The sequence below is a fragment of the Thermobia domestica genome, chromosome 12 (assembly GCF_964235325.1).
Source record: "Thermobia domestica chromosome 12, izTheDome1.hap1.1, whole genome shotgun sequence".
In the NCBI taxonomy this organism is placed as follows: Eukaryota; Metazoa; Arthropoda; class Insecta; order Zygentoma; family Lepismatidae; genus Thermobia; species Thermobia domestica.
The window spans coordinates 184,434,636-184,457,832 of NC_137465.1; the positions used below are offsets into that span (position 1 = coordinate 184,434,636).

At 35.1% G+C, this 23,197-nt stretch overlaps 1 protein-coding gene across 1 annotated transcript; it reads right to left on the bottom strand.

Annotated features, from left to right (window-relative positions):
• Nucleotides 1-1,112: 1,112 nt before the first annotated feature.
• Nucleotides 1,113-19,008, bottom strand: LOC145665830 (uncharacterized). The gene is made up of 2 exons (XM_081732947.1): nucleotides 18,233-19,008; nucleotides 1,113-2,858 (listed from the first exon to the last, which is right to left on the bottom strand). Exons 1-2 carry the CDS (start codon nucleotides 18,870-18,872, stop codon nucleotides 2,443-2,445), a joined length of 1,056 nt encoding a protein of 351 aa, XP_081589073.1. The 5' UTR covers nucleotides 18,873-19,008; the 3' UTR covers nucleotides 1,113-2,442.
• Between the last annotated feature and the right edge of the window lie 4,189 nt (nucleotides 19,009-23,197).

A 23,197-nucleotide genomic window follows, 5' to 3' on the forward strand; every position in this document is an offset into this window, starting at 1 on the left:
CCGGAACCTCACTCTAATCTAGAATTGAATCTGTGTTCTTTCACACTAGGGGCAAATGAGTGATCTATCATTGAAACAATGGGTTCAGTGCTCTTAACTATTCAAATAATTGGTATACTTGACTTTGATAGCTATAAGTTCTTATAAGATTCGTTGAGAAACAATTTTTCACACTCTGTTTTCAATGGAATTGAAACAAATCATTAACAAATATGCTAGTGTTCCATATTAGTTGTTAATTTACAATCTGGTTTTAACTCAAGAAATACGGGTGATATTCAAATTCATATTGGTTTCCAATTTGAGGACCGCTGCTCTTGTGGACCTTCAAAGCTAGAGTTATCCTTGAGACGAAATGAGACATGATCTTCATGACGAAATACGAGACGAGACAGAGCTCTTTTAAATGAAATAAATAGTATATACTACTTTTAGAGACGAGGCATCACTTTTCTTACACTGTTTTGAGACGAGACAGCCTCAATTTTTGTCTCGTAGGCAACTTGTGTGAAAGCTAAGCAAAACGAGGCGAGCATAAAGATATTGTGCATTATACGTTATAATATACGCTACTAAAAAGAGATTATGATAAATAACTATATATGTCGATCTGAAATTGAAATTTGATCACGCATAAAATTACTTTAATAAATTAGTTATGTTCCTCAAGTTACGATGAATTGTAATTTTATGATGATTTGACAGTTATTTGATGATTTGACAGTTATTCGTTGTAATTTAACAGCAAAAACCTAACTATAGAATAGTTCACAGGAAATGCAGGCGCGTTATTTAGGAAGTGAGGTGGAGCAATTGCCAACCCTGATCTTTGTATTTATACATAAATCAATAGTTTAGAAATACACTAAAGTAAAACGAGGAACTACTTATGACGATTGAGAGTCTTACTCCCTCTCCCTCAAAAAAAAAAAAAAAAAAAATGGAAATGGAAATGACGCTACAGAGGAAATGCACTTGAGGGGTAAAAGAAAACAAACAAGGTTCTTAATTTACAAAAGAAATAAAACCAATAACAAGTCGTATTTCTATAATTCAACAAACACAAATATTCAAACGATATTTCACAGAATTATAGTATAATATATTGTTAATTACGTTAAATTACTGTAACTGTTACCTTTGAAAACATCACATCTGTTAATGTCAACTTTTATAGTCATAGGACTCGAAGCTCTCGTATCATTCAATTTCAACCAGCGTTATATGATTCAGGCTCTCATATCCTTCAAACTCAATCACAGTAATATGATTTCAAACTATCAGGTTAGTTAATCCCAGTCATCATATGACCCCAGACTCTCGTGTTAGACAATTTCAACAACCGTAAAATGATTTCAGACTCTCGTATTAGACAATTTCAACCACTCATGTGATTTCAGATTCTCGCACTAGACAATTTCGAAAACAGCCATTAAATGACTCCAGACTTTCGTATTAGACAATTTCAATGAAGAGCGTATTCAAGGAAATTGGTACCCCCAGAAACAAACAGTTTATGTGCCTAGTGTCAACTAATTTCCAAGACATTCCGTAACTTCCCATACCTTCTTTTCTCATGGAAGATTCTATAATGTGATAATGTTTAGTACGTATATCTGAAGATACACAAGAAATTTTAATGGTGCCTTACACAGCCTCTAATTCCAGTTAATTATGCGCCCCCTCCGTGGTACTCTCATTGTGATCTTCAGAAACTATAGAATAATTTGGATTACGATTCTAGAGTGTCATTTGAACTCCCTCATGGTTATACGATTACGATACGTGCCCTCAGTATGGAAAATCTGGGTTCCATTCTCAGTGGGAGGTCATGAGGTTCAGATCCCACATTAAACTGAAGCTGTAGGTTCACGTGTCATATAGTGTCGCTGTTGAAGAGGGGCGTTAAGCTCAAAACCAACCAATTTAGGGTATCTTTTGTAGGAAAAAATCTATGTGAAACGAATTTTCCTCCCGTGGGGATCTGAATTCTCATCCTTGATTTCAATCCTCACAGATAGCGTGATTTTTTGTACCACGCAGAGTTTGTGTTATTTAAAAATTACGTGCAAATGTGTAATGTGTAAAAAGTGTGTAAAAAGTAATTTTGCGCTGCTAACCCAAGCTTATTTCTGCGGCGCAGAAACAAATAAGCCAAAAGGCAAAATCTACCTGCATATGATAAGGTAGTTATGTGAAATCACTAAGCCAGTAGCTTAGTGGTAGGAAACTCAGGAGTTGGGACGGAGTGAATATTTAGGATAGTTACACCAAGTATAGTATGTATAAGAATGTAGTACAAGATACAAGCCAGTGCACAGTGGTTGAAATTGATGTATGCTGGAACATCCGTTGGTTGAAATTGACTGAATACTCTAAAAGCTAAAGTTACTATAATACAACAACAACAACCACATAATCACAATGGATTCATAACGCAAATTATTTTCTTCTGTACCGTGATTTCTTAGTTTCCCACGCATAGTCTCTGTAAGAGTTATAGGCCAAATTATGTGCACTGTCATGATCATGATTGTGTCCTCCTCCGTGATGATCGTAGACACTTCTGGACCAATAATTATTCCCATTTCCGGAATGAGTTGAATGACTTCCATGATTTGAGTGATGTCCACCGCTGTGATGATGATATGCAGGATACGTTAAAACTTCATAATAGCTTCGTCCAAGAATCTTCTTCAGGCCAAGAACAGAAGTGATGATCAAAGCTATTTTGCTCAGAATTAGAGCTTTGAATGAAAGCACGACCAGAGCGCCAAATACGATTGGTGCAAGAGTTGCAAGCTTCAGTTTAAATCCTACCAGAAGAGGTACGAAGAGTTTCTTCAAAATGAGACGTCCTGAAAAAAAAAATTTAAAAAAAGGAAATTTATTTCTTTGTAAGTCATAAATTTCAGCACATTAAGGTGGGGTTATTAAAGGGTTCATCACGCTGTCTCCAAAATAGACAAAACTAAAATACCAAGAAAGGCACACATGTAAGTGGAATGAAGTCTATACCACAGATTTGTCGCACAATTAAACAGAAAAGATTACATTTTTAGAAAGGTACAACTATAGCATTGAGTTCGATATAAAATATCTATGAGAATCAGATCAGATCTCTGCGTATCATGGTATTGAATCAAACAATTATTGTTTGTGGTCTTGAAGAACCACCTGCTATCAGTGATTCTAATTTAGCCTATTTAGAGAGGCATTTAGCTATACAAATCTACGAAATGCTTATAGCCTTAAATATAGCTTATTTTATGAAACTCTTTAGCCATTTTTGGCTTTTTATTAGCCTTTAAATTAATTATAAAAATATTTTTTTCTTTGAAAATAAAGTTTAGTCTTTAAAAATTAGCCTTTTTATCATTATACATTATCGTATTAATTGATTCTCTAGACAGAGGGTGTTTTATTACGCAACAAACACTTGTTTTTTATTCTTATTCTCTCTCCACTCCCACAAATTTACAACTACTTAACAATACTTGTTGACTCAGAAAGAATTTTAATGTCTATCCCGTAATGACCCCGTTTGCTACTTTTCAATTATTTTAATTTTCGCCTTTCATTGCAAGAATGAAATATTTCTACTGTAATACAAATTTAGTACAGTAAACTGTTCGGTTCTTCAAGCCACAAAAATTGTTTTTGTTTATTAAAGGAAACACATATTATATATAATTAGCTTGAAAATTCTCAATGTAATCATGATGATTCATGTGGGTGTAGGGGAAAAAAAGAAGTGTTTGTAAGGACTATGACTTGGTGAAAGAAGTACTACTGAAAATTGGGACAATGGCAGTCTACACAAACACAACCAATCCACAATCCAACGATGGTGCAAGTTCCAGCTGCTTGATCTAGCTGTGTCGTCATCGACGATAACTTATTTCAATTCAACTGATAATATGGCTGTTGACTTTCACAAATCAGAGAGTTGTTGACGGATTTTATTGTAATTTAAAGTCATGTATGTTGCTTGTTAGCGAATAAAATTCAACATTTCAAATTTTACAACTCAATTATAATCCTACACACAAAAAAGGGGTTTAAAATCTACAATGTAGTTACAGACTAGTAGTTCAAAATCTAGCTATTTTTTGCGTAAAAAAAAGCTTATTTCTGAAGTCCATCTAGCCTGTTTTCTTTAGGGATTGTTGGCAACACTGCCTGCTACGCTGCTTACATTTGAGCCCACGAGATATAGACGCTGTTTTCTGGAAAACTTTGACGAACAAGTTACGGGCTAACCATGTCCCACATGAATTTGATGAGTGATACTTCAAGCGAGCTTGCAGACCAAAAAATTGCGGTACTCATTATGGAAAAAATTCTGAACATTCTGAGATGTATGTGGCAGAACATAAATTAGGTTGTTAATTTATGCTTTGTTTATACTTTTCATGTAAAATGTTAACACCATGAGCAATCGTGAATTATATTTTGAGAACGTTGTACTCGTAATGTAAATCAGGCCGCATATGGCACGCAACAAGCAATCTGATATTCAGTTGTTGAATTGTTCTTTACTTCAAACAACCTAAAAACAAGCGTACAGGTCAAGTTAGGCACACCACTTGAAATAATTGTTGAAAAAATATAATTCTTTCACTAATTTCCTTCTTATTATAATCCAAAAGATTTGCGCTCAAATGAACAGCAAACTGTTCTTTCTTTATTTATAATCTATTATAAATATATAACTGTATAGATTATTCATAATACAACAGTTATTTACTTAGCAAATCAAATAAGGTTTTGTTTTAATTTTGTTATACGTGTCTGAAGCTATGGATCAAGAGAACACATACAAAATCACGAATGGAAAAAAAAAACGTGGAATTGAACAAATAAGCGAGCTTAATTGGAAATGCTAATTACACTCTATTGACTTATCATGTCTGCAATGGGTTTGGGTACAAAACCTCGCGGCCAGAACCTCGCGGCGACAACCTCGCGGACCAAAACCTCGCCTGGCCAAAACCTCGCCTCCCAAAACCTCGCGGCCCAAAATCTCGCCAGGCCGAAACCTCGCCGCCCAAAACCTCGCGGGACAAAATCTCGCCGGGCCAAAACCCCGCCGGGCCAAAACCTCGCCGCCCAAAACGTCGCGGGCCAAAATCTCGCGAGGCCAAAACCTCGCCTTGCCAAAACTCGCGGGCCAAAATCTCGCCGGGCCAAAACCTCGCGCCCCAAAATATAGCCATACCCAAAATCTCGCCTAACCAAAATGTAAATGTTCCAACAGATGATAAGGATGACGGTATAAAAGACGCTGTTTCAGAAGAAGTATCACGGGTATTTGACCAAGTCCCGCGATACCATATGAAAATTCTATTTCTGTATTAGAGGATTTCAATGTGAAGGTAGGGCGACAGGATGTTTTTAAACTGGTTATAGGGAAAGAAAGTCTGCATAAGAAAAGTAATGACAACTAACGAGGTTAGTTTCGTGAACTTTGGAACATCCAAAAACTTAAAATTTTAACAAACATCTAATAATATTTATGAAAATATGAAACAATATATGAGTTTTTACGACGTCCCTTGATTATGTCCCATAGGTTAAAGGAGACGTAGATGACCAGGATGAAGGAAATGATCGAATAAAGAAAGTGGGAGGAAACGGGAATAACCCGAGAAAGCCCACGTACACGATGTTTTGTATATTATTATTATTATTATTATTATTATTATTATTATTATTATTATTATTATTTGTAATGTGGAATTGCATATTAGGAAACACATTGGGTAAATTTTAAAGAAAAGTTTCATTCGCGGCAAGGTTTTGGCACGGCGAGATTTTGGCACGGCGAGATTTTGGGCGGCGAGGTTTTGGCCCGGCGAGATTTTGCCCCGCGAGGTTTTGGGCGGCGAGGTTTTGGCCACGCGAGGTTTTGGCTCGGCGAGATTTTGTCCCACGAGGTTTTGGGCGGCGAGGTTTTGGCCACGCGAGATTTTGGCCCGGCGAGATTTTGTCCCGCGAGGTTTTGGGCGGCGAGGTTTTGGCTCGGCGAGATTTTATCCCGCGAGGTTTTGGCCGGCGAGATTTTGGGCAGCGATGTTTCAGCCGCGAGATTTTGTCCGTATACCGTCTGCAATGTAATTACTTGCCACAGCGAAATATTGATCTTATGATTTAGCACACTCTTTATAGTTCTTTGTGTCTAAGGAGTATTTAAAATAATTAATAATTAAATGTACTATTAGTAAATGTGTGTGTAAGAGAAATTTGAAATATTAATGTAGATTAACTTTCTGTATATGGAATTAAGTATTTGATTTTTATGATGAAGCAACAGGTTGTATTCACGATATTTGGATTAATGTGTTGAATGCAGCTGGCTAAAGTAATTTGAAAATAAGTTGAAGACTATTAGGAACACATACTTTTGTAATAGGTTAAATCATGTGTAATATGTTAAATCATCGATTAGTACACCTAATTATATAGTATTGTGTCTCGATTCTTTGATGTGTAAGGTTGTAATAACCATTCTTTTCAGAAGTCACAAGTTTTAAATAAATGTTGACTGGATTTTAGTTTGTTTATTAATTTCAGTGCTTCCGCAAATACGAGAGCATCGCTTTTCTACACAGGAACTCTAATTTTAGAATAGAAGTAAATGTAGTTAAACAACTTTTATACCTATTCTTACACTGCGTCAGGAAGCATCGTAACCAGAGTCGTTCGAGGTGTTAGGGGGTAAGTAATATTGTATTCAATGATCTCTCACACTATCACACACGTCGTTCGGCCGCTATGATGTTCGACAAAGCACACTATCAGATGGTGCTTATTACGATAGTGTTTCACTTGTTTGCGGTCATCATTGCGGAACATTCTTGAAAAATGGGACTTGTGGGACAATATAACTGTCTTCTACTCAGTGCGTCAGCTATACTAGACTTCACGCGTCCATTTTGCAACATATTAGGCTCAAAATGTTAAGCTACTTTCAACACACAGCTAGTGGAGTAAGAAGATTTTTTTTATCTATGAGTATTACATGTTTTAAGTCCTATAAGTTGCTCTGGCTTTTCTGATAAATCCTGCCTTTAAGATTACTCCAAATGAAATACACAGAAGGATTAATTTTGGGAACAATCCTTACTAGTCCACATTAATACTGAAATGATGAGGGTAATGTAAAACGTGAATTCAATTGCCAAAATATTCTTGAAGACACGGGAAATGTAAATCTCTAAGGACCTCCTGCAATATATATGGACGCCCATCAGGGGGGCAAGGTGGGGCGCTGGACCCCTAGAGGAAATTGTACTTGGGAATATCGAAAACAAAATAGATTTTTTACATTATTTACAGCAAAATTTGAAACTATATTTAAAACATCGCTTATACTCAGGGTTGCCATAATTTTTTGTTTCAAAATACGGACAAGCCTTAAAATGAATACCCTTCAAAGATACAGTGGCCAAACATAGAATAAATATTTTCAAATTTCTTACCTAAAAATCACCTTTTTAGGTTATCGCACAACTGTTTACTGTTATACTTAAAACACTATTGGAAACTAACATGTTTTATAATTTTTTTCATTAACATAAATATAATAAATCATGACATTAGATTACGTAATGAAATCTATCCAAAAGAGACCTGGAATGTAAAAATGAGACTTTTTTTAAAAAAGAAAAAAAAAAGAGGTAACTTACTTTATTAATAGTAACAGAAATATAAGGGGAATGATGAAAATACAATTCTTTTACATTAATTTAGTAACTTCCGCATTTGCCTTTATCACACCAGGAGTGCTAAAATTAAAAAAAAAAATAAACTAAAAACTAACAAACATTGTATCAGGAATGAAAAAGGAAACTTATTAAATGATTATATTGATACTGTAGTGTTTTTTTCGGAATAACTTAATATTGGATATGATAGTATTGAATGTGAAGAAGAACATTCACTACTTGAAGCAGTGATACGGCGCTAGGGCGGTTCTAATTTGTCATGGTAATGGTGTTGCCACCAACATCAATAATAAAAACAAAATTTCGCCCGAGATTTTAGCGATTCCTGACTCGGGAATTTTCGGGAATCTCCAAAAACTCTCAAATACGGACATTTTCCTATTTCGTGCTTTGTATCATACGGACACGGACCCAAAAATACAAACAGTCCGCACAAAATACGGACGTATGGCAACCCTACTTATACTTGCCGCTCTTGTATGGAGCTACACGTATCTACTCATGGTGGTTAAGGACATACATATCTCTTTATTGGACCACGTATGTAACTACATCTTTTTTTTTTTTTTTTTTTTTTTTTTTAAAAAAAAGGTAACAATATTGTTGGAATGCGCATGTCTAGTGATCCTGGAATTTGTTCTGGCAGTTTTGTGATCGTGTTGGTTGCAGATTACTACTCTACAGCCTATATCCAAATTAGGAACTATTTTATGCACTATAAGCACCAAGTATTCATAAGCTTAAAGTTTCAAGTTGCACTCAGAAGAACACTGACTGGAAATTGATCTCTACCATATCATAATGTGTTCACATAAACACGAAAATTTCCAAGCTGACCATAAATAAGTTGCCTAACAACAATGCGGGTGTTACCCTTATACTGTAGTATTTAAATGTACGTAACATCCAGGGTCGTGCCGTGGAAAATCAGCGCCCGGGGCGAGAGTATACGACGGCGCCCCCATACATATACTCCAAGCAATTCTTCCTATCTTTTTTCCCTTTTCTCCTACTTCGGCAACCGGGACCGTCACCCCGCTCGCCCCCCCCCCCCCCACGGCACTGTTAACATCTAAATTTACTACCAGACCAAATTCGACGGCGTAATGACAATTGCATGGAAATAATTGTTCTTAACAATATATATATATACAATATATATGGAATACTTTTTGTTTCTTCTTTATTGCTCAGAAACATGTATTCCGGAATAAAAATATTATACATCATAATACTTGTGGTACCTTTGTAAAACAAAATGCAGGTATGAAAGTTTGTTCCACATTATTGTTTTTTTACAATATTACGAAATTGAAAGAAACTCAGTTTCCCATATTAGGCACACCCCGCTCCTAATATGGAACACTACCTGTTCTTAAAATGGAATACTAGAACAAAATATGCTCATCTGCCTACAATACCAACATTTGGATAATTAGAGCATGGGCAATGCATTCGAGCAATTTATTTGCTTATTTAAGAAATACATTTATCTATTAGCTCAAGAAAAGGAGCAACGGCCCAACTCAGAGATCACATCGGCCCTTAAGATAAGTCTACGAATTGGAAAGGACTCGATCCTGACCTCAGGGAAAGAACCATCCCGACATACGCCTGATAGGACTGAGGAAAACCACAAAAACTTCACTTAGGATGGGTGGTCTGAGCAGGGATCGTGCCCATGATCGAATTATCCTAATGTCGCGTTGTAGGCATTGTAGCCTATATCTCATATTTGGTAGGTCTATAAGACAAGTGCACATAAAATTACATAACATTCTTAAGATAATTAAAATATAAAACAGCAGAATTACCAGAATTTTACGTAGTACAAAGATAATTATCGAACTTGACTTATTCATTATTAGGTCTATGTTTGTAATTACTGCAATAGGCTATAATATCTACTTATTTTAACTTTTGGAGTAGTTATAATATCTTTTAACTTGGAATAAGTATGTCTACTAGCTACAACCAATAATAAAAATAATAGAACGGGAATCAAACTACGTGCGAGAAATAAAGTAAAAAAAAAAAAAACCATATAAAAGAAACAGTTCAAACATACTAGATTAGAGTGTCTTATGGCGTCTAAATTTTGATACCAATTTTACTTAGCAGAACAATGGCCACAAACATATTTTTCTCCACCTTTCACGGGAGACATTTCGTGGGATTACCTTTTACAAACTGGGCCTTTTAACCAATCTCCCTCCCCTGCACTGAGCGACTACAATTTACCACAATGTCCGCTTTCCTCATCATCGTCAACATCATCAGTAGGATCACTTGAACTGTCACTACTTTCGTTCAAGTCATTCACTGACTCTTCGGATTAACTATCTAATTTGTAGTAGTGTGAAGTCCTTTTATTTGGCTGTTTCGATTGGATTTTGTTGGGTGGGGCTTAGAAAGCTAAACATCTTTTTAATTACTTGCAATGATGAGGTAAAGGCCCGTTGTGATGAAGTAGAGGCAGCTTCTAAATCGTTTTTGTGCGGAGTACTCGTAAATACTTTTGCCCACCTTGCTTTCGACTACGTGTGCTGCGATGCTGCGGCTGTAGTTGTGGTAGTGGACTCACTACTTCAATCGGTACTGTCGTGCTGTACTCTTCACTTAACACTGTATACGACACGGCAGTTGAGACATTTGAACAAATAATTAATCTGTGAAAGTTTTATTCGAATTGGTTGATGTGCTCTGGAGTTATCGCGAGACACACAGACACACACAAACAGATACCCACACACAGGGTGTCCATAAAGTCTGGGCAAATAGGGAATTCTAGTAATTTGTTTTTATTTTTTTAGATTGAATGATGACTGACTAAAGAAGAACGAATCGAGTTGGTACTCTTAAGTGGACGAAAAGGATGATTGTATCGCAAAATGCGCAAGAATTTAACCTTCGACACCCTCATTGTCAACCTATTTGTTTTACTGCCGTCGGGAAATTAGTCACCAAGTTTAAAGAAACAGGCAGTATGTTGGAGAAACCCCGTTCTGTGCTAGGACCTTTCTTCTTTGATGAACATATAACTAGTGAGACTTATCTAAACATGATGAGAGACAAACTGATGTCTCAAATTGAGCGTTTGAGTGAGGGACTTCCAGACTGGTTTCAGCATGGTTTCCCTGCCCATTTTGCTGCAGCTGTTAGAGATTGGTTGAATGACGATTTCCCTCACTGGATTGGGAGAAGAGGTCATGTGAAGTGGTCCCCTCGTTCGACAGACCTTTCTTCACGTGTTTTCTTTTCCTGGGATATGCTGAAAGAGAAAGTTTATTCAATGAAGATTAGAAATTTAAATCACCTGACAGAACGCATTACCAATCGGTTGCTGAAATCGACGGCAATTCAGACCTATTACATCGAGTTCACCTTAATTTTGCAAAGCGCATCAAATTATGCATTGAACAGCACGGAAATAATGTAGAAAATATTATTCATTAGCATTAAATTGACTAAATTATGCTTTTGCCCATTTATCCAGACTTTATGGACACCCTGTAGACAGACAACACAAATGCGAAATATTTCGACTAGGAGACTTCCCTGATGCTCGGTCTAAAACAATGTCAGATCTAATATAACTTACAATTCAGTTATTCTTCTTCACTTCTAGTTCACATACGTATGAACATACTTAGGAATATTCCATATTAGGATCCTGCTAGTATTCCATATTAGGAAAATCGCCATTTTGGATAGTTATCTTCCTACATATGCTTACGTGATTCTTTGTGTACTGAATCTTTATGCCCTTATGGTACACTATATATGTAATCTAAATATCACAAACTCAACAATAATATATGCCTCTTTGCGTATATTCAGCAGCCTGGAAGTGTACGTCCGAAAAACTCAAGTTCTTCAAAAAACTATTCTGCAACAAAAGGAAATGTTATGTTATCGTTCGACAGCAAACCACTCATGCGCAGACGGAGGCTGACACAGTGCACAAGTTTACGTAAAGTCTATTCGGTGGCAGCACATAGCAGACAAAATAGTCTGGTATTTCATATTAGGAACGTATTCCATATATGGCGCACCCACCCTATATATATATTTTTTAAATCTTATAATTAGGAATGCAATGAACAAAAATAACTGTATAACTTTCTTCCTACAGCTTCTTAACATTTAGTTCATTTATTTTGGGAGATTGCATTCACCATAAATTGCTAGGTTAAAATTCAATTAATCAAAGACATCAAATGAGTTTCCAAGTTCGCAGTATATGTTCACAGTAAATTTATTCAAGAATTTACTAACCAAATTTTAGGAATTACTATACATAAAATATTGAATTTAGAACAATATTAATAACCATAAACAATTATATACTAAATAATAATGGTATGTAATGAAATGGGACACCTATGATCAAACAATAAACATTTTCCATAGTAGTACCGTATTAATTAGCCTTTCCCAATTACAATAATAATAACATATACTATACAAAACTACTTTATATCTTCACGATATCCAGAGTTACATTACATATTTCTTAATTTCTTAATTTTAAACTTCTATGCCACCACAAGTTCGAGGATGTTCCTGCAATGACACCCTAGGATTGTCAAAGGACATGGGAAAATCTTATTCAATGAAACTGCAACTAGAGGTAGCAGTAACTGGCTAAAGTTAAGGGCCTTATTGGACCAGGGAAAAGCCCCTCATTCCATAGCGTATGTCAGTAACGTATTCCATAGCGTATCTGTATGTCAATAACGAATACAATAAGAAACTTACAATTTGTTTTCATTTATGAATTGGTTAGGCCTACGTCACAATACTGTAACTGAAACACTTCAACTGTGTGCGTTACTATCATTGCTGAAATAAATATAACCCCTAATGAACATGTGAAAAATCAGGAGTTGCATTGTAAATTTGGCCGTCTGTTGTGAACAGAACTTAACAAAGAAGTTGCACATGCATGAGTTATCGGGGAATGGGTGATGATCAGGAGCTTAGAGTGCATGAAAGCTGTGATAACGCATCTTTCACTGATTAAATAGAATAACGCACTAAGAATAATGCAAAATAATAATGTATTAAATATTCAGAATGATGTATTACAATTACTGCTTCCACTAAGAAGCAAACCATAGTACGCCGTTGGTGATGAACATTGCCTTACTAACGTGCATAATTAGCAGAGAAGGGAATGTGCACGCATTCACCTCAAACGTTATCAAACTAATGTGGGGAGACATGATTCGTTGCAATATTGGAATTCTCGAAACTTGGGCTGCTGTTACATGAAATATTTCATATCTCCTGCAATCACGAAAATAGATATCTCTTGTCCTCAATAACGCCAGGTGCCTCCGTGAAATTACTGCTGGCACAATGGTTTGCAGGCACAATAGTAGTAACTCTCTCTTTCTCTATTCTCACCAGTGGCGGCTCTTGAGAGAAATCACATCGGTAAAAGTTACTCTTTTTCTCGATTCAAACTAAGGAAAGAAAATTTACCTAACACATTAATTCTTGTATACAAGACCTTGAACATACGATACGTTTCCCTCGCTTGATTTGAGGCAATAAAAAGTGTAATTTTTATTAATGATGTTTTACCCACAAGCCACCCCTGCTTCTCAACAAAATTATCAAATTTTTTCATCGTTGTCTCTTTTTGTATGTCTGCCAAAATATGCACTGAAAAATAACTGCAAGATCTATCAAACTATAAGCGCATAAGAATCACGAAAAACAAAAACATCATGTTTTTCCTAGAGAGATGCCAAAAAGTCTAAATGAGCGGGCTTCTAAAATTAAACAAAAAAAAGTTGTTGCATAGAATGTGAGCAATACCGAAGAGAGCCTTATTTACCAACCTATTTTTGTTTTTTGTTTTAAATTAAAGAACCACTACGAGAGAAAGGCTATGTGAAACCTAGCATCGTTTTTGCCATAATACATTCTCTTTGAAGAACGTAAAATATTATTGCATTCAATTGCACTAACACATTCTTTGGACATCCATAGGCTTCATACTTCTCCAGGGACATTCAGGCTCGCAGTACAAACTTTCAGGATAATGGAAATTTCCGCGGGGATTCCGTTGTATTCCAATATGATGTAACTCTCGTAGATAAAATACTTAGATGTTTAAAAATTGTCTTCTGATCATCCAGCAAAGAAACTAAAAATATCCACAGGAACTTCACAACAAATCCTGCTTAGGGACATAAACGGACATCTGAATTTTAGCAGGAAGGATTTCTACAAAATGTTTATTGGTACAAATGGGACTCTAGTGGACATCCTGGTATCCCGAGATTGATGCTCTTGGACGTCCAAGGAAGTTCTCTGTCTTATGTGCTTTTTATTTCGTTATGTTTATCTTTCTCAGGGGCGGCTTGTGAGGAAAGTCATACCGAATAAATTATCACTTCAAATTAAGGGAATAAAAGAACCCAATGTTTTCATTATTGAACACATTTTAGGCGCCTCTTTCGGAAATCTTATACTTTTACCGATGTGACTTCTCTCACCAGCAGCATCTGCTTTGAAGTAGCTCTGTTCTAACGGAATATGGAAAAGGGAGGGAGAAAAATCCACTTTTACTACGTGCATGCCAAGAAGATCAGCTTTGTGACCTCGTAAGAGTGTGACTGGAAACCGCTATACTAGGATTAAGGAACTTCTACAAGTGGAAACCTACCCTTCCTTCAGACAACTCTAAGCACTACATTTCAGCAACATAGACGGACAGAGAATTTTAGTAACTTGTGTTCATTTTGGGGACCCACGGAGAGAAGGATGTCATACCACTCAAAAATTTTCCAAATGGAATAAAACTTGCAAAATTTAATCTCCCTAATGTTCTGAGAACGAAAATAAATTTCAAACTTCTTTCTATGCCTATTTGGCGGAAGAAGAGGCATGCGCACCGACTATGTTGGTGCTACGGGGCTCTGGCACCCACACAAATAATCTTATGGGTGCGGGGCACACACAAGATTTTTAATTTGGAGCCGGGTTTTAACCTGTTTCTCTTGCGTTTAAGTCAGCTGTGTTACCGACTGAGCTAGGGCAGTACCAGCTTATCCTTATAGTACCGATGTATTTTACTTTATCACAGCACAGCCATTTATGACAGTGTTCATAAAAGATTTTAACTAAAAATAAATCAGTCAAATATTAAAACTTCCCTGAAAGTATATAGGCTGACACGTCTCGCCATTGATATGCACCCACATAAATTTTGTAAAGTCGGCGCCCTTGAGAAGAGGTACATAATCTTTCAAAATATATTATGGTTCGACTCTTGGGTCTAGCCTATAGTAGGAGTTGAGCGATTGGAACGAAATTTACAGGATTCATAGCTCTTCGATCTACGATTAAAACCCGAGAATAATAGAAGAATATGCCTCCTCTGCTCCCGCCAAATAAGGATATAAAGATTTTTGAAAAGTCCTTTCTCAGGACGTTAAGGAGATTAAATTTTGCAACATTTATCCTATTCGGGCAATTTTTAAGAGTTTGCTACTGTCCTCCCATGATCTGTATATATAGAAAATGTTATTTTCTTCGCGATTTAATCGTATGCTCGTGAATTATAAATCCTGTAAATTTTCTTCTAATCGTCGGACCCTTTCTAGCTAAATCCAAGATCCGAACCCTTACCTTATAAAAATCATATTTTCATTTTAAAAAATGTTAATATTATGGATCATCTTTCTCTTAGTCGATCTTGCCCAGTGATCGCCAAAACGTCGATCGCGAGCTACTAGTAGCTCGCGGGACCATTTTTGGTAGATCTCGTTAATGATCCGGTTGGCTAATTTCTACACTGATTCCTGCATAAACAAATGTAAGATTTTTTTATTTTAAAAAAATGTTGATTGTTCTTTTGATTGATAGCTGACAGTAGGATTTAAAAACAGTACGGTAGCTCAGAACCTTCAGAAGTTTGGCTACTACTGATCTAGACAAATATTCAGCAACAGTTTGAAAACGCTAAATAAATTGTTAAAGCTATTAAGGAATTTAGGCACTAAAAAATCTCAAACATTGCACGAAAGGTGACTCTATAAATTATTTTATCAAGTTTGGTTATTTTAGGCCCTGATTTTAATTAAAATCACTACGTATTGAAACTTAATTTAAAATAGAAATGTAATAAAACGCTGTAAAGTTTACAGTTTTTAATGCTTGATACGAGGCTAAAGAATTTACCATTTTAACATGTGTTTCTTATATTACTCTTTTCACTCTTATGTTAAATATAAGTAATGTGCGTTCATCATTGGAAAATGGGATTTCACTGTGGCACAAACATATACATTTCTAGCATGAGTTACTACTATGATACTTTGTACGTGAAAAGTACAAATATGGTTAAATACTCTAGTGTATACAGAATAAAAATATCAGAATTTCGTGTAAGTTTACCACAAATTTGTAAGAGTATATAGAATTTTGTAAATTAACGTTAATAAGTGTATATCGGCTTACAAAATGAAGGGTAAAACGAAATTACCTACACATTTTGTAGATTAAACTACAATTTTTTTTTTTTTGAGTGTAGTAATAGTAGTGTCAGAAAAGGATGTGTGTCTTCTTAACAATGAACTAAATGCGAGTTTGATATAGTCATTGTTACAGTAGGAGGATGAATGTTGTACACGGGTCATAGACTTGGTTTTCCGTGACCTGGAAGCAGTCGAAATTGTGTCCTAACAACCGGCAACCCGAAGTCACCTAGACACTGATCCAGCTAGACAAAATGTGGCTCGGAGACCACAAAATTTGTCATTAGAGAAATTAAGTTTTGCAAGTTTTATCCCATTTGGGCAATTTTTGAGGGGGATACTATAGTCTACCTGAGGAAGAGGTTCAAAAATTACATCAAAAGGATGGAGTAGAATGAAGAAACGGGACTGAATAAAAAAAAAAAAAAAAAAAAAAAAAAAAGTATTAGACACTGTGAGTAGTTTGCTAAGTCTTAGATCCGTTTCTTTATTTTACCCGCAAAAGAATCCCCTTTTTGTTCATTTTATGAAAGCGTTAATTATATTATTTATTATGAGTATTGTTACATTTTTACCTTTGATATTTTAGTGAAGTCTATCTTAATTTCATAATATGAGGGAGCGGGCTGACTCAGTGGTAGAACACTTACCTCTGATGCATGGGGTCTCTATTTCAATCCCCGGCCAAGTAAGCTTGTGAGGGACCACATCATGTCCGTGAGTTTTCTCGGGGTACTCTTCTTTCCTCCTACATTATCATTCCAGTAATTCTTCCATCATCATTTATTTGCTTTAACTGTACCTTCTCCCGTAGTCTAACAAGCATAACGTAGGACAGTAAACTGGAAGATTTCATTTTTTCACAATATGAAACGTAATTTACGAAGATTCCTTGGATGTTACAGTACACATGCAACCTCCAGAAATTTTTGGTTGCATAATGGAATAGGATATATAATTAGCAAGAAGCAATCATAATCACTTAGCCGGAAAATTTTATGCAGAAAAATGCTTCGAAAAAGTCATGATTTTTTTTAAAAAAAATTCATATTTTGTGTTTACCATAAATCTATCTTTTCTGAACAATTCTAATTTTCATTTACAAAACTATAACAGCTGAAAAGAAAACTTTTGCATTACACCAAGTTATTTTGGGTGCAGTTAAAATTAAAATAACTGGAAGAACACAATAAGAATATGCTATATTTGACAATTGTTAACGGAGAGAAACAAAACGAAAGGTCAGTAATCTGCGCGAAAGAAATAGTAACGCTAAAGTCACTGGCTGTGATAACATTCAAGAGTGGCTTGCGATTTGTTACAACAGAAAGCTCCTACCCCCAACAAAGTACAGGGAATTATGTTTCAATGAAGTGTAAAAAGCTGTGCTGTGCAGTGCTTTATATTACGAAGAAATATTTCGGATTAATCCAAGTCAGAATGTAATATGGTAATGTAATATAATATAATATGTAATATAGTTGTAGATTAAAATTTTAGATTTGTTCCATTACAATTTACTACTTCTTTTGGTTAAAGATTAAAAACTAAAAGGAAAAAAATACATATATCACTAAAATATGTAATTAAATTTGTATCACCTATGTAACGTATGTGATACATTTGTTTTGTGAGCTGACTCTTACAAAGTTATGTAATGGAACAATTTCATTGCGTATAAAGTAGCTAACCCATTTTTTTCTAATAGCAATTTTTAATAACTGTCTTTTTTTAAATTATAATACCGAAAAATAAATAAGCTGATAAATAAAATAAGAAATAAATACGATATATATATAGAAAAATGTTTATGTACACTTAAAATCGAAGCCATTCATACTAGCTGCGTCCACTAGACACATGAAAAGTCGCCTAATCATAGGCATGCCTATGATTCTTTGCTAGGCAGTAGGCCTACTACTTAACTCGGAGTGATAGAAATACGTAATTAGAATTACGGAGAACTACTGTTTTATATTTTACCTTCCAGCTATAGAATATTCTCACCTGTCTCCATATGTCTTTCGTCCTCGTGTCTATCCAGTATAAACTCCAGGACTCCAGCTCCTTCTTCATCAGCACCCAGCCTTATTGCGACACCTGGAATCACTTTGGTGAGACTCCATTTGAGGGTAAACGATTTGAAGAATCGAGCAGTTGTCCGCAACAGGAGACTGTCCAGTCGATCGTCATCTTCCAAATCATCAGGTAAAAGAATCTCCTCTTTAGCTGTTGTACGACCTTTTTTATTAGGATTAGGTAACACCATGGAGCTTTTATAGAGTACTATACCATCAGCTAGTCGCACCTGATTCCTTTTCATAATATCACGCAATCGTTTCACTAGATTGATCTTTATACATGTTCCCATGTCTTTATTGACACATCCTTGAAGCATTACATCAAAAAAACTTTTACTGTCATCAGCTAATGAAGAAGCATTGTTCATGTTAGAAGTATCATCAACAATAACTGTAGTATTGTTATTGTTCAAGATTTGGGCATTGTTGTCTTCAAATTTTATAACAGTTTCCTTATGGGTTGTTTCAGCTTCTTCTGGAAATCGTAACTTATTTTGAACACTACTGCACAATTGGGTACAAAACACAATAATAATGATGAAATCACTCAATAAACACTTGCACATTTTCTTCTACTTTCTGTTACCGAAGTTCTTGTTAACTAATACAAAACAGATGGTCTAAATTAGGATGAATTCAAAAGTAAATATATATTATTAACTCTTCGTCTAAAAGATACGAGGTATTCAAATCTGCACTCATTGACACTGGTCGAGTATCTAAACTTCTTGTAGTGAATGGAAGGTCCTTTTAAAGCTTCTTGTACAAATCACAAAAGATTTGGTGTGGGAGAGGGGGAAATAATGCATAAAAAAAGAGAAAAATTTATTTAAAGATTTGGAGCATTGAAAAAATGTACCACACTACATACACTCTAAAATACATATACCGGAAATACGGAAGGATGATCTTCATCACGTAAAGCTCCGAACGAAGATGGGTAAACAAAAGGTCAATGCATTTCTTCTTTCCAGATTACTTTATTATCATTATTTATGTTGCTATATCTTCCCCGCTCCCTTCTCTTCCTCTCTATAATCCATTTGGACCATGTTTCTCGTTCCGATTGCTGATTTCAGGAATATTCTCTCTCTTATGCGAGGTTCCTGTGAACCGTAACCAATTTTCATCAGAAATCATGGTAAAAGCATTGTCTTGTTTTGTTTGTTATTTATATTTGTATAATTTTATTTTGCGTGTTTTATAGTAGTAGTAGTAGTAGTATCTACATGTTAGTCAAGCAGACACTTCAATATTTGGGGTCAGTTTAACCTTCAGACCTTGACTTTTTGCTTCTTTCTTTCGAAACAGCGTATAAAACAAATAGAGTGCAAAATAAGTACAAGAGTTGTTGTTTTGTACTGTTTAGTGTCAATTGTTAACAAAAAAGTAGTAATTATTGTATGTAAATGTAGAAAAATACAGTTTTTTGCTACATTCAATTGTTCTTTAAAAATTTCACTTTTGCTTGGTTTCGCCAATTTTCACACTGACCTATGTTCTGTGCTTGGAAAGTCAGATCGGTATCAGTTTAACCATTGGATGCATCATTGGGTGGCTTTTCCGTTTTCTCTTGGACCACAAACAAAAAGGGAAAACTGCAATGTTACAAGGAATGTTGCATTTGTTATCTTCTTAAAAAAAAAAAAAAAAAAAAAAAACCTTCTATGAAAGCAAAAGTCAGAAAACGTTTTCTTTCACTGAATTTAGAAAGTGTAAATGAATACTGTATCATCCGCTTGTATTCTCTCAGGCATTGATAAAACATTGCAAATATCTTTTCTCAAGATAAAGAGATTTCACGCTCTACACGCAGAGATAAATCGAACGCATTTAGGAGAATCCGTAGATTTTGGCTACAGGCAGCTTTCCTGACGCTATCCCTGACACGGCAGGAGAACTGCAATGCAAGAAAATACGTGTTGTGGTGCAGATTTTCAGGACTGTGTAGCTTTTTTACACAACCAGATAATGTTTGTCAAAGTTACATAACCATGATTTATTGTATATGAAGTCCCGATGGAGGACACACATGTTTTCCCTCTATATGTAAATGTACAGATTGATTCTAACTAAGCGACAAACTTATACGTAGCCTGATTGGTATTGTGAAGGCCTGAAAAAAAAAATGTGTTTAAAAAAGAAACAGTTTATTACATTTTCCCCCGAGCTTGAAATAAAATGGAAAGTTAAAGAAAATTTTAAATTTTCGAACGTTTTACAATATTATGCTTTGAAAATGGAAACTATTTTATATTTACTGGTTTACAGTTAAAATCATTGAGTATACTTATGTTGCTTGTATTAGAATAGGGAAATTTTGTGGCAACAAATACATGTGTGCACCACTGATCCAAACATTTTAAAGTTAGCAACATGATAGAATGAAGTTATGGCTACAAAAGAAACTAAAATATAATCCTAGTTAGATTTATTGATATAGACGCTTTTAAATTATCTTCAGCAATCTTATGAAGTTCCGCTCTATGGCAGGTAAATGTTAAATAACGAGCAGAATCATTTTACTTAATTATATTAAAATCATATATATATATATATATATATATATATATATATATATATATATATATATATATATATATATATATATATATTTAATAGAGAGATCTTCCTTGTGCTATGTAAAATTTCCGTAAATTTGGTTAAAATTAACAAAACTTCACCAGATCAAAAACTCAGTTTCATTCAAGAGTCCTATTTGTTGTCATAGAAACGCTTCATGATTATAGATTTGTGTGTAACTGTGAAAGTTCTGTAATTTATGCACTCCCACGAATAAACCAATAAGAAGCACATAAAGGAAATAAGTGCAGACTATTAATTTTCAAGAGTAATTACGATAGTTTTATTTTCGGTTGCTTTTTTCTTAAAAAAAAAAAAAAGATCAATATTGAAATTTTTCAACTTAGCTTTTTCACGCGTTCAAAAAGACAACGGTTCCATTACTAATAACATTATCCTATTATAAAGATTTTTTGTTGTTTTTCCCAATTTTTGTAATTTTCTGTTAAAAAAAGGAAAAAGGGTGTTTTACTAACAGGTTCAAAATGTCCGTAAATTTTAAAACACTAAGCCTGAGACAGAAAATCTATGTGATACAGAATCCTATTAAATTTCGACTCTCCGGATTTTCTAGACTAAAGATCAGTTTTTCTCCCTCTCTCTGTGCGTCGAAAGCAATTTTCAGATCTACTACTACTGAATCTGAAAACGTATTTTTCCTTCTTATATGTTAATGCTTTCCCACTTGGAAGCATCCTCGGAACCCCATGCATCAAAGATGCGCGCGTTAGCTTTGTTCTTTCCGCTGGTCTAATGCCTAGCATAGAGTTCCATGTTCGATATCCGGTGAGACAGCATTGCATGCATTATGGTATGGATTCCACCTTAAACTATAGATTCAGCTCTCACACCACCTTGCTGTTGAATAGGAAGTTAAACTTCAATTTCAAAAGCAAGTAATAATGAAGAAGCACTGTCAGTGTTAGAAATATTATCAAGAATAACTAGAAGATAGTTATAGTTCATAATTTGGGCATCACGACCTTCAAATATTGTAAGAGTTTCAATATGATTTGTATCAACATATGGGAAATGTAGCTGTAGATTTTTAAACAATATTCAGGGAAAATTGTACTCAGACTAACCTTAGAAGATGATAGCATTTATCCAGTATTAGTGATTATGGCAACATTTTCAAGTAAAACACTTTTCTTGAAATGCCATACATTAGTCATTATCATGTTGGCCCACCTGACGATTTTGGGTAGATGAGTGTACCAGTTCACCCCAGTAGTGAAGTGTTCCGAAATTTCACAGAGAAGTAGCTAGAGTTGTTGATGTTTATTGAATATGGTGCAAAAATTTTCTTTGTTTAATAACTATATTAAACATTTTCAAAATATATATATCTTTCAAAATACATCTTTCGAAGCGAACCTGCTGAAGAAATAATTGAATTTGCAGCATTCTGTATTTCAACAAGTGTCCGATAATGCTTAACAGTGCAGTAAGAGGTATTGTCGGGAACGGAATTATCGTTTGCCTTGACGCTGCTCTCTTGTTTATCAACCCGCTTACAGCGACGTTACCAACGTTGGGATGTAGGATCTGTATCAGGATAATATTCTGTATATATTTAATGGAGCTAGAACCTCCTCAATACAGTGCAACAATTACAAGCCAAAAAGTTAGTTTCTCTCAGGAAGTTTGACAATAATTTTCACTGCAATTGTTTAGTTCATGGGAAACGTCAATTCGACTACTGTGTGGTGTACTTTGTATTAGGTTAGTGTGCGAAAAAGTGTCCACCCCAAGTACGTCTTTGCCGATACTCGGAAGCATAAATAAATAAATAAATAAATAAAATACAATAACTGGTTAATCAAAATAGTACCCGTTTGCAACCACGCTTTTGCCATTTCTTAGCCTGGGAAGAAAGAAGGTTGGAATCTTCGATGCGAGGTAGTCCTCAACTGCACGTTGAATTTCCTTATCATCAGGCAAGACCTTCCCTCCCTAGAATTCCACGAGATGCCAGAAGAGGTAATAATCAGTGGGAAAGATATCGGGAAAATGTGGTGAGTGATAAAGCTTTCATAGTGTAACTCATACTGTAGCACGCCATTGTTGTGCAAGATGAGAAAAGTATGTGTTTTGAATGTTCTTGGATGCTTATTGGCAGAGTTGAGGTGAAATTGATAGAGTTGAGCACTGCAACATCCGTAATGATGTGTTCGTTTAGACGGATAAAGACGTGATAGATCACCCCACCATAAATCTTCATACCAGTAATAGCATTTTTAAGGCGTTTTGAAAATTGTCGTGGACTTTGATCAACATCCAAGTATTGTCTAGATAGTTTACGATT